We start from the raw sequence: 15,993 nt of genomic DNA, 5'->3' as shown, positions 1-15,993 counted from the left end.
GGAGAAGCAGAAGACACTGCTGGGAAACTGATCGAAGCCGTTTCATTTTTGGTCAATCCGCTTACAAAAAGATTTGAGCTGAATGGCTTGATGTCTTTTAGCCGTCAGCAGAAGATTGGCGATAACGTCTCTAAAGTATTATTTTATTAATCTAATTAGAAGGAGTACGCGTTTTAGTTTGTTTTTCGTTTTAGAAGAGTTAATATTCTAATTAAATTTGGTAATTTTGTAAGAAACTGTTTTTACTTTAATTTAAAAGCGTTAGGAACAATTGTAAAGTTTTATATACACTTTTGTCTTGACTGGCAACTGGCAAGAGAAATATGTTAGTGAAAATGGTTCATTTAACCAGGGATTTTTGGGATATAGTTCAAAATAGTTGATTTAGTAATGAATTTAAATTGCTTGAAATTCCGTGAGTCCAAATCTTCGTGGAAAATAATTTGAAAAACTAAAACGTGCAGCCATAAAAACCTATAATGATAATTTTGCGTAGCCTCTAATTTATTTATTTTTTCTTTTAGATTCTCAAGATTATCGCAGAAAAAGCGCCAGAAATTCTAGTTCTGAATGTTAATGTGCAGACACGCTTCTCCTATTCAGACATCAGGATTCAAAGTCGTTTGGCGATCAGTTCTATAGAGTCGATTTCCAAAATGAAAAGCCTGAGAGTACTGAAGATCCCCAGCTTCAAGATTAATTTCTTCAATTTGAAGAACATTTGCAAAACTCTGAAGAGCTTGCAGGAAGTTGAGGTCATAATTGACTTCTACTTAATTGTGTACCCTCATCAACTTCTAGGGCCGGACGTTGAGGACTTCAAGTCGTGCTTTTCTCGGCTGAAAGTGTTCTTGTTTCGAGAATATTCTCGCTCATTCACGATATTTATCACGCAATTATATCGTTTGTGCATAAAACACTTGCCGAATCTAGAAATCATGGGTAACACGGCAAACAAGTCGATCTGCTACCGGTGTAATGAACTTGATGAGCAGTTAATTCCTTCCTGCTCTCTGCGTCATGTGTGCGTAGAACCCGGCAAGCAACATCTTCTGCATCTCACCTTTCCCAATGCCACTCATCTTAAGGTAACGCCAGAGAGTTATGAAACTATCTGCAGTTTTTAAATTTTCATTAGAGTTCCAAGTTTTTGTAAAATAAACAGGAACAGTTATATCGATTTTAAAATAAATTCAATGGATTTTAAATTTAACTTTTGATTTTTTTAGATTGGGCAACATCTAGATTATGCAGGCACGATTTCAAATCTTTCTTGAAAACGACAAAAATATAAATAAAATCATGTGATTTATGTTCATAAAGCAATTTACTAGAGAATTCATAGCTTTATTTGTATGTTAATTTTACAGGTTGCATGGGAATTGAGTGCGACCGAACAAAATGAACTGGATTCCTTGCTGCAATTCTCCAAGATTGAGATGTTAAATTTGGAGAATGTGCCGTCCGCTTCTGTCCTCAACAATTTTATAGTGTACAGTAGCAATCTGCACACTCTGATTTTGAAATATGTGATCAAACCGCCTCTGGAGTTCCAAAGTATTTTCACCTCTTTCCCAAATCTTCAAACACTTTGGGTGAAATATGGTACAATACCTGTCGGAGATGAGCCAATTCAGTTTTTCGCCAAATTGACAGAACTTAAATGGACCATGACGTAAGTTTGGTATTATTTCTACATCATTTCTTTAAATAATCATAATTATTGAGAGTTCTAACAATAAGTGGAAAAGGTACATACTTTTCTATTTATTTAACAGTACATATAATTACTAAAAATTTGATTCTAGTAGAATTTAGCAACAATATATCTCTACAATAATCTGCAACAGTCAAAACAGAACCAAGCAGTAGCTCAATTTCAAATTTTATAGCAACTGTTTAAAAAAGAGGAATGATACTGGAAAAGCTTGGAAAATGCTTGTTGCCAATGCATAAACTCATCCCTTAGGATTCAGTTAAAGCCTAAATTGACCTAAGGAGCGCCGTAATTTTTTGAGAAAATTGACTGGAAAGTTACCGTGCTTTTCTAACGGTAATGGCTGTCTCCTTACTTGAAATCCGATTTAATTTCAATACCAAGCGTTTCCCTAATAAGTGGCACACACCGTCGGACAGATCTCGACGAGAGGAATCAGAATATGCCAAGAAATTGTGGTCAATCACTGTACATTTTGGAGAAAATTGGCAAAATTTGAATTTTTATTGTAGTAAGGTCATTTTTTATTATTGAAAATTGTTGAACAAATTGTTTATCCGTCAATCGTTTTAGGCATCCAACAATTTAAATAATTTTCAATTGTTGCCCAATATCATTCCACTTTAAAAAAACTAGTTTGTCAGTGATTCAAAATGTTTGGTCAACTTTCTCAGAAATGAAAAGGCAAAACTTACTTAGGAACATTTCAGCTCTCTCCATTTTTTTCTATGCAAAAAGAAAGGCAATTAAATAAAAATAAATTATCTAAAGATTTTGCAAAAAGTTGAAAGAGTATATCTAATCTTTTATTTTAACTAAAAATTAACTCTAATGTAATTATTCAGGTGCATCAACCACAAGGTTGTGCTGAGAAACATCTTGTCAGCTCCAAATCTGCAGAAATTCTCTTTCCGTTTTCGCATCCAATCTCTGGACGCGGAAGACTTGAAACAATTGGTATCGCTGGTTGCACAAAAAGCGATCCTGGGCAAGCTCGCCTACTTCTACTTCAACCTGCTCGATATCTGCGATACCGATTTTGATGTTGAAGTGCTGAGAGCGCTCCGTGACTTTTACCAAATCGCTTCTTCATCTCTGCGTGATTTGACTGGCGCTGATTTAAGACTGATGCATAAACGAGGTTGTAGTGACGTCGTATTGTTTGACAGCAGAATTGGAAACTTCATTGAAAACATCAGGGGATATTTTGTCAATCGGATTGGAGACGGCAGTATTGCCGAATTTCTTCGTGCATACAAAATGAAAGACAACACCCTGGAATCCTAGAAAATACTTTTGTAATGAATGTGTAGATTCCAGTAAAAAAAATCCTACAAGGTGAAAAAATGTTGTTTAATTTCAAATTACAAACCCAGGAAAAAATAAAGAAATTGTAAATGTGTAAATAAAAGACTGTTTTTCATTTTTATTTCTTTTATTATACTCCTCGTTTTTTGTTACACAAAAATGCACATCGTCTCCTTTTCCTCCTTTGACACGTGTTGAGCAAATACACAAATGAAGCGAGGGCTGTGATACACAAATAAACAACAACATCCACAAGACGTGGGAAAGATTCTTGATATCGCCACCGTTTTAGACTATTAAACTCGCGCCGCAGTTTTCAGCGAGAGCGCACACAGACTAACTTTGTAGTATGTAATATTTACACGCGAGATCGTTCAAAATCTATCACAGAGCAGTTCTCATTCCACGAAAATGTCCCTTCACACTCAACCGTAAATATATAATATATTTTGCGTGATAAATTTCCTGAACCTGCCAACGTGGAGAGATCCTATACGAAAAAACAGTCTCGTTTGCGTTAGTTGTCAGTTTTTTAACCTGCAGGCAGATGACACCACTTTTTTACGGTAGTTTGATTACGATTTTTATATTTAATCAGCAGGGTTTTATAAGTGTGTTACTTAGATTGGGGGATTCATTGTCAGTAAAATTAATGAGAGGAAAATATTTTCATAAAAAATAAAAACAGTTGTTCAAGTCCTAAGTGTTCGAAGCCATCAACAGATGTTTGCCTCCCTTGAGCCAAATCCTGCCGTTTAATTATTTTTCGAGCTGGAAAAGTGGATCAAAAAGCCAATAAAATTTAAAAAATGTTTCGAAGCAAACATTAAATGTTCTACCATGATCTGCGCGTCGAATGGAACACGTTTTACTGTTTAGAAAGCCGATAAACATGAATTCAGTGCAAAATTTATTCAATAGACAGTGGTGCCATCTTTAGGCAGGTTAATAAACTAATGATTAACGCAAACGCCGAGTTAAACATAGTCAGATAGTGACAATGATAGCATTTTGTTAATTATTTTCTTTTCACATTCTAATGATTACTCAGCCGTTGTATTTTGGCACCTGTTTGATTTCAATTTTTAAGTAAGTGTTTCACTACGTTTCTTTTGACTTGGAATTCCGCATCACAGCACATTTAAATATCCCATATCGAACGAATTAATTATTCATTTTCACACGGTGATGGTGAAGTTGCGGTGCGCCTCCGACTGCGAGATGCTCATCTTGTTCTCGTGCTGCTGGCGCAGTTTGAGTCGCCGAAGAGTGTCCATGTCGCACTCGGCCTCGCTCATCTCCGGCGGCGGGTGGTCCGTGAAGCCGGACGGAGGCTCGGGGAAGGCGGAGAAGGACGTTTCCCGGCCGCCACGACCACCGCTACTGCCGCTCGACGGACGCCGGTTCTCCGTCGACCTGCTGCACCGAAATTAAATTCTTTTGTTAGTTCAAAAGTGTCCTTTACCAGATGAAAGAAAGAGAATAAAACCCCCCGAAAAATGAATTTATGTATTTATTCATCAGAGAATTAATATTGTTTTTGAGATTAATGGGATTAATTGATTTAATATTTTTGTTTCAAAAGTAGCCCAGATTTATTAAATAACTGTTTAGCATTACGTTTGACCTCGCGTTTGTTGAAATTTATTGTTGCAAAATTTTTAAGTACCATTCTAGGAATTAGGAAATGCTCTACTTAATTACTGATAATTCTGATTGGTAGTTGAACAAGGGTGATAGTTTCAGGTTGTAATTTTTGAAGGCCCTGTAAGTCAATACCTCTCCCTTTATTTGGTTACTTAAGGTAAACCGTAGAATAGTAAAATGTACAATTATTTTGAACTATGCAATTTCAATAAGTATTTATTTTATAGATTTTTCTTTACGACGTGAAGTGCAAGACGGGAAGTAGAGAAAGGAAACCAGAGAATTTCTGATTTATTCTTACATTTCCGGCTGGACAGCTTTTATAATTGGATTCAGAGTCAAAATTTCTGATTACCAAATCATTTATTTTACTTCTCAAATAGAGTAAAAATTTAAATTCTCAAAATAATAGTTTTCACTTGTTTTTTCCGCCAGCTATATTTTATTTTTCAAACTCATTTTAAATCTGATTATGAGCTTAATTTTGAACGAATTTTAAATTAATCATATCAAGAGATTTATCCTGTATACAATTGCATATTTCCTGTGTTAATATTTCTTACAGTTTTTGGACGCTCTGTTTCCGGGAATAATTTACATAATTTATATTTCACGCGTTTTTTCACGATAGTTAAAGTAGTTCATTTTACGCTTAATTTATACGAAATGGACACTTTGGCATTATATATTTTAACAGTGGTCCAATTGGCAACCTTGAAGAGGTTGTAAAAAATGGGGGAAATGTAAATTTTGTCACCAGAACATTACAATCCACGCATAAAAATTTTTCAAGAAAAAATCCTTTCGTGTTTAATGTGATGCAAATTGTAGAAGAACCATGTAAACCTCTAAATATTTGCAATTAACAATTACTTACATTGAACCTCTCATCGATTTAAATAATACTTCGTAGAACAGTAGCTGTTTTTCGCTTGAATAACCTTGAATAAATTGTTAATTGACTGGAGTATTTTCTTTTTAAACAGATTTAAATATAATAATCCGATTTTGAGAGTAATTTTATATTAAATACAGTTTAATTTAATTTAAAAAATAAATCAATTTTGTTTTTAAAATTATTAAAAATAATTAAAAATTGATATTGTACTAGTTACACAAAATCCATAATTAGTTTTGAGTCTAGTCCCCTAAAATATTGTTCAGCAAATTAGCAGTCTTTCGAGAATAACCACAATTTTCAAACGAGCAAAACAAAAATATTTATAGAGAAGAGAAAGAGTAGATCATTCCAAAAGATGAAAAATACACACATTTAATTAATATATATTAATTCGGCTTACTTTTTACCTGACATTTGGCTGGCGGCGCGACTGCCCGGAAGCCCTTCTCTCGGACAAAGGCGAGCCGTCAGCGTTGGACTCTGGGCAAAACGGTTGAACAATCTTTTTCTTTTTTTATTTTTATTTTGCACGGGACTTACTGTGTCTCCTGCTCTGGCCGTTGTCCCGTCGACGCTGGGCAGGGTTCGAGCGCGCCCTCGGCTGCTCAGAGTCCGAGTCGGAGCCTATGCTGTCGTAGTCCTCGCTCTCCGACCTGAAACTCTTGCTCTTGCGGTGCTGCTGCCTCAGCTGCGTGTAGTTGTCGATTATACCGGGATTCTGTCGAGCGAAAACAATGTTTTTTAATGGGGATTTTTTTATAATGTTGAAATTTATCACTATAACTCACTAGTATTTTTATATTAATTTAGCAAGGAACAGCTGGGGTCTTTCGATGTCGTCAAATTTAAAAAAAGAGGGACACGAGTCAAAAATAGGATAATTTCATCCACCATTCATATGAAATTTTTATTTTTAAAACTTGCTTCTCAATTAGTTTTTCCCTCGTGGCATTTTTTTTATTTTTTTGCAATGATTAATAATAAATAAATTGGTTTGATACACTTAATTCAGAAAACATTCTTACGCTCTTTAGAGGAATCGCCTCTCGACCGCCAGGATACCGCTGCTCCTGGTACATGAAGGTCTGGAAGTTGGCCGGCGAGTTTTGTGGTTGAGAGTTTGCTACGTGAAATGTCGCATACGGGTAGATGTCTTCAGCATATTCTGCAAATTAATGTTATGAAAAAGGTTTGAAATTAATTTAGAAAGCTTCGTTTGCGCTCCAGTAATTATATTTAACTCAAAAGAGATAATATATTTCAATTATCCCTTGTTATGAATTATACAATTATATTCTAGACCATAATAACGAAGTATTATTTATTAGAAACATTAAATCCGTTAGCAGCATTTGAATTATATTTGTATATAAAACAAATGACCTATAAAAAATATTAACAACTTTGAAACGCTGTGCGCGCCCTTCCCGGTCCTCGGACAGGGATAAAAGGAGCAAAAAACAGGCTAATTATTAATACCTATGCAAACTTTAATAAATATAATAAAATTAGAAACAAACATTAATTGCATTTAATTCTTTCCGACTGAATAAAAAAATTAAGTTTGCGTAATTATAAACAAACAGTCCTAATAAATATAAATTAAACAATTTAAAAGTAAGATATTTAACCTGGAATCCTGTCCAGGTTGTTGGTGGCCCTGACCGGCGTCTGGGCACCCTTCTGCACGGCGGCGTAGTACTGCTCGCGCTGGGCCAAATTCTGCTTGTTGTGGAAGGCGACCAGCGACTGCGGGTCGTTGACGTCGTCGCTCGTCCGCCGCATCCTTTGCTGCGCCTCGGCGTAAATCGGCTCGCCACCGTCTGAAACAGACTCGCAGAGATGCAGAGACTCGACTTCCCGACAAATCTAATGAGACTTATTTTTTAAGATAAGAATTTGAATTATCGTATTCCTTAAAATATTTATTTTTTCGTCTTGCTGTAAAAGTGCAAATCTAGTAGCAAATTTATTACATACTTCGCTTTTTAATGCAGACGCAGATGCTGCCAAAGAGCAGCAGGACAAACGCCAGGCACACCAGGATCATGATGATGGCGCTGACGTCGGTGAAGAAGGGTGCGTGCGTCTGCGCCTCCTCGTTCACCAGGCTCGGGTGTAGAGTTCCTTCGAATGTTATTTTTATGATTTATTTTTATACAAATTTAAAGAAAACTACCTCCGAGGGCTGCCTGAGTGGAAACGGTGTACTCGGAGGTGGTGGAGCCGGCGCTGTTGGTGGCCACAACCTTGATCACGTACTGCGTGCCGGGCCACAAGCCTGTGATCGTGTAGTAGTCCCTCAGGTGGGGTACGTTTCCCACTGTGACAGAAAGTTATGAAGGAAAATTACAATAAATGTACAAAACGCCCAATACCACAAATAAACACCTCATGGCAGATCGAAAATTTAAATTAAAATTGTTGATTTTTGATGTGCGTTTCGGACAGAACATACTAATAAGAGAAACATTGAGACATTTTTTTCCTATGACCATTTTCAATCCCTTAATATTGATTTTTTTTTAATTTAGTTCAAAACCGGCAGTAAAACTTCTCCCTTTTTAAATCAAATTAATTATTGCAACAGTATTTTCTTCCAATTTTAAATATTTTTAAGACACTTACCGTTGATCCAGTCGTGCTGGGTCTTCTCCCTATACTCGATGTTGAAGGCCTTGATGTCGCAGCTGTTGGCGTCCCACTTGGTCAGCTGCACGCTGACGGCGCTCATGTTGCTGTTGGCGAACTGCTCCGGCCTGGCCGGCGCCCTGGGGGTGCCGCCCTCAGTTCGCACCCTGACGGTGGCGCCGGGCGCGCTGTCACCCACCCTGTTGGTGGCGACCAGGAAAAGAGCGTACTCGGCGCCGCACGCCAGCCCCCGCAGGATGAACTCGCGCTCGCGGCCCCGCTCGATGGGCCTGTCCTCCCACTCTTCGGTTCCCTCCCGCCGGAAGTTGAGCTGGTAGCCCCGCACGGCGCTGCCGCCGTCCTCAGGTTGGTTCCAGCTCAGGTGCAAGCTGTTCGGACCGTCCGCCTTGGCCAGCAGGAACGGCGCCGACGGTGGCACTATAATATGATAATAAGAGAAATCGTCATTGAAAATATTGAGCATTATTTTTTATATTCGTTTTTTACCAATTCTCTCAGAAATTTTAATGGCAAAAACCAGCGGGGCCCGGATTCGTGCGATGCGCAGATATGGCGTCCGGTGGAGTATGCCGCGAAAAAACGGTCGCGGGAAATGCGCGAAATGAACCAAGTTTTCGTCAATATTGTGACATAATTTGCATTTCTTGTACTAATTGTGTCTTTTGGATCGTAAAAACAAACTCTTGACACTCGTACGGCAATCCAAAGAGAGCTTTTTGTTTCCCACATACAGACACCATCTTGGATCTGCGCAATGGGAACAAATTTTACCGCACATCTGGCCCCCACTGGATCGATCCAATTTTTTTTGTATAATCCTCAATTTTCGCACGATAATTTCTAAAATTATGTAGAATACAATTTAATTACAATCAATGTACCTTGTACTTTGACCTGGAAGTTGATCTGGTCAGTGCCCTCCTCGTTCCTGGCGACGCAGGTGTAGGTGCCTTCGTCTGCCTTGTGGGCTTCGACGATGACGAGTGAGCCGTCGTTCTGGATGGCAACGCGGTCCGAGGTGAGGACCGGTGCGGTGCTGGGGCCCATCCAGGTTCGCTCTGGCTCCGGCATGCCGACCATGAGGCACGGCAGCTGCACCTTTTGTCGCTTGGTGGCCAGCACGCTGCTGCCAAAGGACACGATGGCCGCCGGCGTGCGAGCGCTGATGGCCGCGTGCACCTTGCGCGTCGCCTGGCCCTCGCCCACCTAGAACAATTTTCAATCATATTTTGAAGATTTATTTGAAAGCAGATACAGCAAAACTCTGGAAGTTTTTGTGAATTCATCGATTAGGATTCAGTTAAAGCCAAAATTAATCTAAGTAGCCCTGGAAAGTTTTGAGAAAAGTGGCTGGAAGGTAAACATGCTTTTCAATTGGTAAGGACTGTCTCCATATTTTATTTCTCAACAAAGTTTCCCTGAAAGGTTTCATGCGCTTTTGGACAGGTCTCGACGAGAGGAATCGAAATCTGCCAAGAAAATGTGTCCAAAAGTGCTGCAAATTTTGTTAAAAATTAAAAAAAATTTCTGTAGCAAGGTCCTTTTTTGATTAATGCAATTTGTTTATCGACTAACTGCTTATTAAAACCAATAATTCAAATAATTTTTAATGGTTGCCCTCTAGCAATCCATTTAAAATATCAGAATATTCTCTAAAACTTCAATGGTTGTCATTGACTTTTATTTCAATTTTGATAAGTTGAAAATTATGATGACAATTTCCCTTTTCGCGAAATAAACCATGATTTTCAATAGGGAGACAATGCCCACACTCAATTAGAATGCAAACTCTGCAGGCGGTTTTCTCAAAAACATAATACGGGAAAGGGGAAAAATTTAGGCTCTTTCTCATATTCCAGATTCCATTTATTTTAAATTAATGATGAAAATTTTGCGGTGCATATCCACTTTAAAGAAAAGCTTTCATTGAATCTAGCACAAATAAATATTGAAAATGAATGTTTAAAATTGCTTTTCTTGTTACAACTTCACCCACCTTGGTCTGTCCCGTCACCCAGAATTCGTACGCCTCCTTCCGCTTCAGGCTGGAGAACTCGAGGTGCGAGTGCGTGGCAGACACCGGCTTCACCACCGTCGTCCGCTCCTTGCCGCCCTCCAGCGTCCGCATGTACACTTTGTAGCTCAGCATTTGTCCGTTTGGACGCGATGGCGGCAACCAGCTCACGATCAGCGACGACGCTGAAGAGGCCACCACCTTGATATCATCCGGTGACTCAGGGACTGCGAAATGAAAAACATGATAAATTACTGAAGTTTTTTTAATTAATTAAATAAAATAGTAATTTTTTGCTTAGCTTTTATTATTAAAAAGTCGTTCTTTATTTTATAAATATCGAAAGAGTGAAATTAAGAACAATTTTATGAGAGCAAATAATTAAAGTAATTATATATAAATTAAAAATTGTTGTTTTGAATCAATCAGAAACAACCTTAATTATTTTTTTTCATATGCTGTAAATATTAAACGTTCAAGCTAGGTTATCTGATGGTTAGTGGAAACTAATTTATAGTAAGTGTTTTTTTTTAGTAAAATATAAAGGCTTACCATCTTCATCAGTTCTGCAGAAAATGGAGTTGCTCTTCTCTCCGTCGCCGATGCGCGTGTAAGCCCAGACTCTGATGCTGTAATTTGCATACTTCTGTAATCCGTGCAGCTCGGTGTTGAGCTCCATAGTGACTTTGGTCTCGGCCTCCACTTGACCTGCGTCGCAAAAAGCGTTATTGGTTATTAGCATCGACGCAAACTTTTGCAGCTTATAGGAGGCGCACCTTGCGGGTTCTCCTTCATGTTCTCGTAGAGCACTTTGTAGCCTTGGATGATTCCGTTCTGGCCATAGTGCGGCGGCGGCTGCCAGCTCACGGACAGACCCTGCGAGTTGCGAGGGTCGCACCTGATGTCCAAAGGGGGTGCACTCGGCACTGAAAAATCAACGTGATATTTATTACAACAACATTGTTAATTAATTTTAATTTATTACAAGCCAGATTTGAAAATAAAATATGTTCAGTTGACTTTTTCATAATGTTTAATAAATATAGTTTTAAAAATTTCCAAGTCTTACATTTTTTTGTTTTTATTGAGTTAAAATATTTAAAAATTTTCGCTTGAAGCTAAAGTTTTCAAAATCCTATATTTCTCTAATATTTCTAAATTTCAGTTTACATAACTATATAAATATTCAGAGGAGAGAGTAGGGAAACACTACATTTATTTGAGAAAATCCTTTCTTTTACTTCTAGGGATGAGCAAAACCGACTATCGATTATTTTTCTTTTGCCTCTATGATGTCCGGACTATCAAATGAGTACGAATCAACAATTTTTAAGCATTTTGACAGATTTTCAAAATCGATTATTCTATTTCACAAGAAAGATCAAAAGAGTGATGAAATGAGCAGTAAAAGAAAAAGAAAAACATTGAAAATTTTTCTCACCGTCCTCAAAGGTCTGGACGACAACCTCAGTAGAAAGGGGTCCAGGCCCTTTTTCATTGAAGGCCTGAACAACCACTCCATACTTGTGGTACTTTTTCAGGTCACTCAGGGTCAGCAGGGTCTGCGGATTCGCGTTTTCCACTCCGCGGAACGGCACTGTCGTGAAATTGTAGCCAGTTGCTCGGCCCAACCTGAAGATTTCAATTTCAACATAAAAGCAGCATCCAAATAAGTTTTAATTTAGCATAGTTTTACTAGTGAAGGAGCCGAAATTAATTGTGAACAAAATTTAGGGTTAATTACCTAGATATAAGTTTAATTGGAGGTATGAAACACTTATTAAATTAAATTTAAAATATATATTCATGTGCCAGAATTAAAGAAAAAATATTGAATGAAACAAATGCACATTTTAATTAAACGTATTTTAAACAAATACAAAAAGGTGGTTAAAATTATTTCAAAATTTGAGGAGCAGAAAAAATTAATTAATTTTTAACACCATAAACAAACACAATATTTAGAACGGGTAGTTTAATTTTAAATTTATTTGCCAATTTTTTGCCTCATCCTTAGCACATCCCCTAATTTCCTTTTTCTCTCTGAGATAATTTGTGATAAATTGCAGCGAATGTATTTCAGATAATTTCCCAATTGAAAAATGCAAACAATAATTTTTTTTTTAAATAAAATAATTTATTTGAATAATATTTATGTCCTTACCCTGATTCTCTGTATCCGACGTAGAAGCCGAGAAGGTCGCCGTGCCAGAGGGCCTTTGGTGGCGGCAGCCACGTGACCCTGACCTCGGTGGAGGAGGTGGAGTCGGCGACCACGTTCTGCGGGGCGGCCGCCGGCGGCTCGCTGTCCGTGCGCACGAGTAACGGGTCGCTCGGCTCGCCAGGGCCCTGCTCGTTCTCGGCCAGCACGCGCACCCTGTAGGTCGTGGCCGGCATCAGGCCGGCGATCAACGCCGCCATCGATGTGCCAGACACCGATGCACTCTGCAGCACTGGACCTTCCCACCCTGAACCACCAGAACCTGACAAAACAATTAAATGATTTCTTAATAATATTTTTGTTTTGGTGTGGTGATTGAATTTAAACTGAAAGAAATAAATTAATAAACCTGTTCTGTTCAACATCATAATTAAGAATCTAGAACAGTTTCTGTAGCTTGCAGGATAAAAGATCAAATTAGTAATAATTTGTATTCCACGCGATGATTTTAATTTGTAAAGGTCTAATTATTAAATTTAATTATTCCAAATTATATTATTTATAATTTTTTAAATATTAAAAATATCATTTTAATTAAAATGAAATATAGGAATTTGTTTCAGCTATAAAACATTTTTAAAAAACATAAAATTATGTGAAATAATAGGAAATATTTTGAAAAAAAACTGTATTTTTTAAGATTGTTTAGAACTATTTTTCTCAAAATTGTAATTTGCAATTAATAATATTTTTAACAATTATTTTTTAATTTAAAAAGTAATGTTTACCTGTATCCTGGAGATACTGCACAACATATTGAAGAATGGGCGTGCGGTCATCGTTAGGCGCCAACCACCCGACGCGCACGCTGCGGCTGTCGGACTCGATCACTCGGACGTCGAGCGGTCTGCCGGGCGCGTCTGCAAAGCGTAAACACACACACACGGCGTCATGCAAAACAGAATATAGCGCAAAATCGATTCGCGGGCGCACGTGGCGCTGACGGTGCCTGCCTCCTGGCGACACTCACCCTGCACTAGCAGATGGAACATCCGCAGGTCGCGGCCGAACGGATTCGTGGCCACGCAGGTCAGAGTGTCGCTGTCCGACTTGAGCGTGTTCGCGATCGTCAGTTCCGACTGGAAGCCGCCCTTCACCGTGCTCTCCTTGATGTGGTACCTGGCCAAGCAGTAAATCGAATTGAAGAAATATTGTTTATTAAAAAAATTTAGGTTGTAAATTGAAAAATTGATTGGATCGGATATTAAATAGCTTGAAATCGTTTTTCTTTAATTTGGAACATTGTGATCAGCGAAAATGTTTTTTTTTTTAATAAAAAAATCTGGTCAACTACCCAAGAATGCCAAATTTTTTCAGACTTAAAAATAATTTATTTAAGTCTGCAGAGAAAATGCAGGTGTTAAATAATTGCCAAATAAACATAAACAAGGAATTGCTAAAATAAAAAATAAAAATCATATTCGCATTGTTTTCATGCTAATTTTACCATAAAAACACACAAAAAACAGGTATTTTTGGTGCTGAATTTTTCCTCCTTTAAACAGGGATGACGGACTGTAAAATATGGAACCAGCAGTGGGACAGATTTTAAGATGTTTTATTGCATAATGGAAAAAATTAGTTTCCTAATTAAAAATAAGCAAATAATTGATGATCGTAGGAATAATGAAATCGTGTTGAAATATTTTTTTTTCATTTGCCTAAGTCGTCGAAAATTATGATTTAAACTCCACTTTGCTTTTGTTGTAGTTTCCTCTGTCAACCTATCATTATTTTATTTTACAAAGACTTTTTATTCAATTTACTTTTAGAGAATTGTTAAAACAAACTTTATTATATAAATAAAAGATTATATTGAAAAATGTATCTTTGCCTCAAGACTTGCCAAACAGTTTGTTTTATTATCTTATTGTGCTCTCTAGAAACGCCTCATTTGGTTAAAAAAATCGCCATTTTTCATTGATGTTTAAGAAAAAAAAAATCATAGGCCCAACAAGTGGTTTGTACCAAATTAAATGTTGAGGAGTACTGTCCGTTCGAGAAAACCCATTTATTTTCTTTCTCCCCTATAGTTTGTTTGTCACTCTTAAAAAATAAACAGATACGATCCAATTTAATTTGTTTGTAGGCCGTGTGAGACCAACCAACCAACCAACCAAACGTATATGGAAGAGCAGAAAAAAAGTCAGTCACCTGGGGTCTGCGGGCGAGATGACTCTGCCGCCGTCGCGCTGCCAGACGATGCTCATGGGCGCGTCGCCCTTGGGCTCGCACCTCAGCGTCACCCCTGCGCCGCGCCGCACGCTTGTCTGCGACGACTTCACCTCAAACTCGGGTGGCACTGCGAACACACACACACACACACTCACTCACTCACTCTCACCAATGCACGCTCGGGCAAACTCAATTTCCTTTCATTTGCGCGCCGGGTCCACTCGAGTGGCCGCCAACGACGCGCCCGACCAATAAACTAAACAAGGTTATCGCCCCGCCGGCGCAAAATCACCAGCTCTTGGCGCGTGAAAAGCGAATTTGAAAGCAGCCATCATCGCACGCGCCATCGCAAAGAATATATTACCTGTGAATGATGCAATAAATAGGGTTTTTTATATTTTATCAAACTTATGGTCGTGAATCATGAAATCCCGCAATTTTTATTCGGTTTGAATTTGAGGAAATTCCACGAGTTAGACGAAAAAAGTTTCCAAGAGGGCAAGCAAACTCTGTGAAATTTTGAATTGAATAAAAATCAGGGTTTACAACTATTTAGAATGCGTTGTAAAAGTTTTCTCGAAAAATTATTTTTACGGATTTTACCAGCGGGGACCAGATTCGTGGGACGCGCAAATATGGCGTCCCGTGGAGTAAACGGTCGCGAAAAGAAGCAAGTTTTCATCAAAATTGTGACATAATTTGCATTACTTGTGGACTAATTCTGTCTTTTGGATCGTAAAAACAAACTATTGACACTCGTACGGCAATCTAAAGAGAGCTTTTTGTTTCCCACATTCAGACGCCATCTTGGATCTGCGCAGTGCGAACCAATTTCATCGCACATCTGGCTCCCGCTGGATTTTACAGGACAATTTGAGAAAACTTTAAGACCTCAGGATCTCATTTCCTCGCGCCCAGCCCGTTGGAAAGTATAATCGTAAGTTCAGCTCAAAGGAAATAATTGTTAATTTTGGTTTCACTAATTACAGTTTTTTAAATGAGCTCAGAACTTTGTAATTTTGAAAATTGTGTCCTGTGTCGTGACATGCGTGAACTTGCACACCGTTGAACTCGGGGTTTGTGGGGGGTGTTTTCTCTCCAACCCTTTCAAATGCTTTCTTACGGCTCAACAATATTTTAAATTGTCGAAAACTCACTCTAAATAAAAACAATATATATGTGTAGCATATTTAAAAATTAAAGCAGGCAAAATTTGAATTAAATGAAAAATAAAAAAATTCCTTTGCTGTGTTATTTCAGTTTTTAATTTATTTCAGGGAGTAGAAACATTGCAACTTATTGGGGGTGGATTTATTCTCTTAAACCTTAATATTTGAATTGAAAAATTGTAGGGACTG

The 15,993-nt window shown here is 37.9% G+C and overlaps 1 protein-coding gene across 3 annotated transcripts in view; it reads right to left on the bottom strand.

Moving 5' to 3' along the window:
* Positions 1-3,133: 3,133 nt before the first annotated feature.
* LOC135935640 (cell adhesion molecule Dscam2-like) overlaps positions 3,134-15,993 on the bottom strand; it is a 148,239-nt gene continuing 135,379 nt past the window's right edge. For 2 of the 3 annotated variants that reach the window (XM_065478119.1, XM_065478121.1), the window contains exons 15-31: positions 14,615-14,762; positions 13,431-13,579; positions 13,189-13,320; positions 12,404-12,722; positions 11,681-11,871; positions 11,016-11,165; positions 10,792-10,947; positions 10,222-10,466; positions 9,107-9,431; positions 8,202-8,642; positions 7,753-7,896; positions 7,554-7,700; positions 7,205-7,396; positions 6,599-6,738; positions 6,114-6,291; positions 5,981-6,053; positions 3,134-4,444 (exon numbers count right to left, since the gene is read on the bottom strand). In XM_065478119.1, the coding sequence (XP_065334191.1) occupies positions 4,204-4,444; positions 5,981-6,053; positions 6,114-6,291; positions 6,599-6,738; positions 7,205-7,396; positions 7,554-7,700; positions 7,753-7,896; positions 8,202-8,642; positions 9,107-9,431; positions 10,222-10,466; positions 10,792-10,947; positions 11,016-11,165; positions 11,681-11,871; positions 12,404-12,722; positions 13,189-13,320; positions 13,431-13,579; positions 14,615-14,762 (3,371 nt within the window). In that variant the 3' untranslated portion in view covers positions 3,134-4,203. Of the gene's footprint in view, positions 4,445-5,973; positions 6,054-6,113; positions 6,292-6,598; positions 6,739-7,204; positions 7,397-7,553; positions 7,701-7,752; positions 7,897-8,201; positions 8,643-9,106; positions 9,432-10,221; positions 10,467-10,791; positions 10,948-11,015; positions 11,166-11,680; positions 11,872-12,403; positions 12,723-13,188; positions 13,321-13,430; positions 13,580-14,614; positions 14,763-15,993 lie in introns of all 3 variants that reach the window. The other variant, XM_065478122.1, reaches the window with a different exon arrangement.

The sequence above is a fragment of the Cloeon dipterum genome, chromosome 2 (genome assembly GCF_949628265.1).
Source record: "Cloeon dipterum chromosome 2, ieCloDipt1.1, whole genome shotgun sequence".
Classification (NCBI taxonomy): domain Eukaryota; kingdom Metazoa; phylum Arthropoda; class Insecta; order Ephemeroptera; family Baetidae; genus Cloeon; species Cloeon dipterum.
Note: the sequence above shows the minus strand (reverse complement) of the source record. Positions and strands in the feature narration are given on the sequence as shown.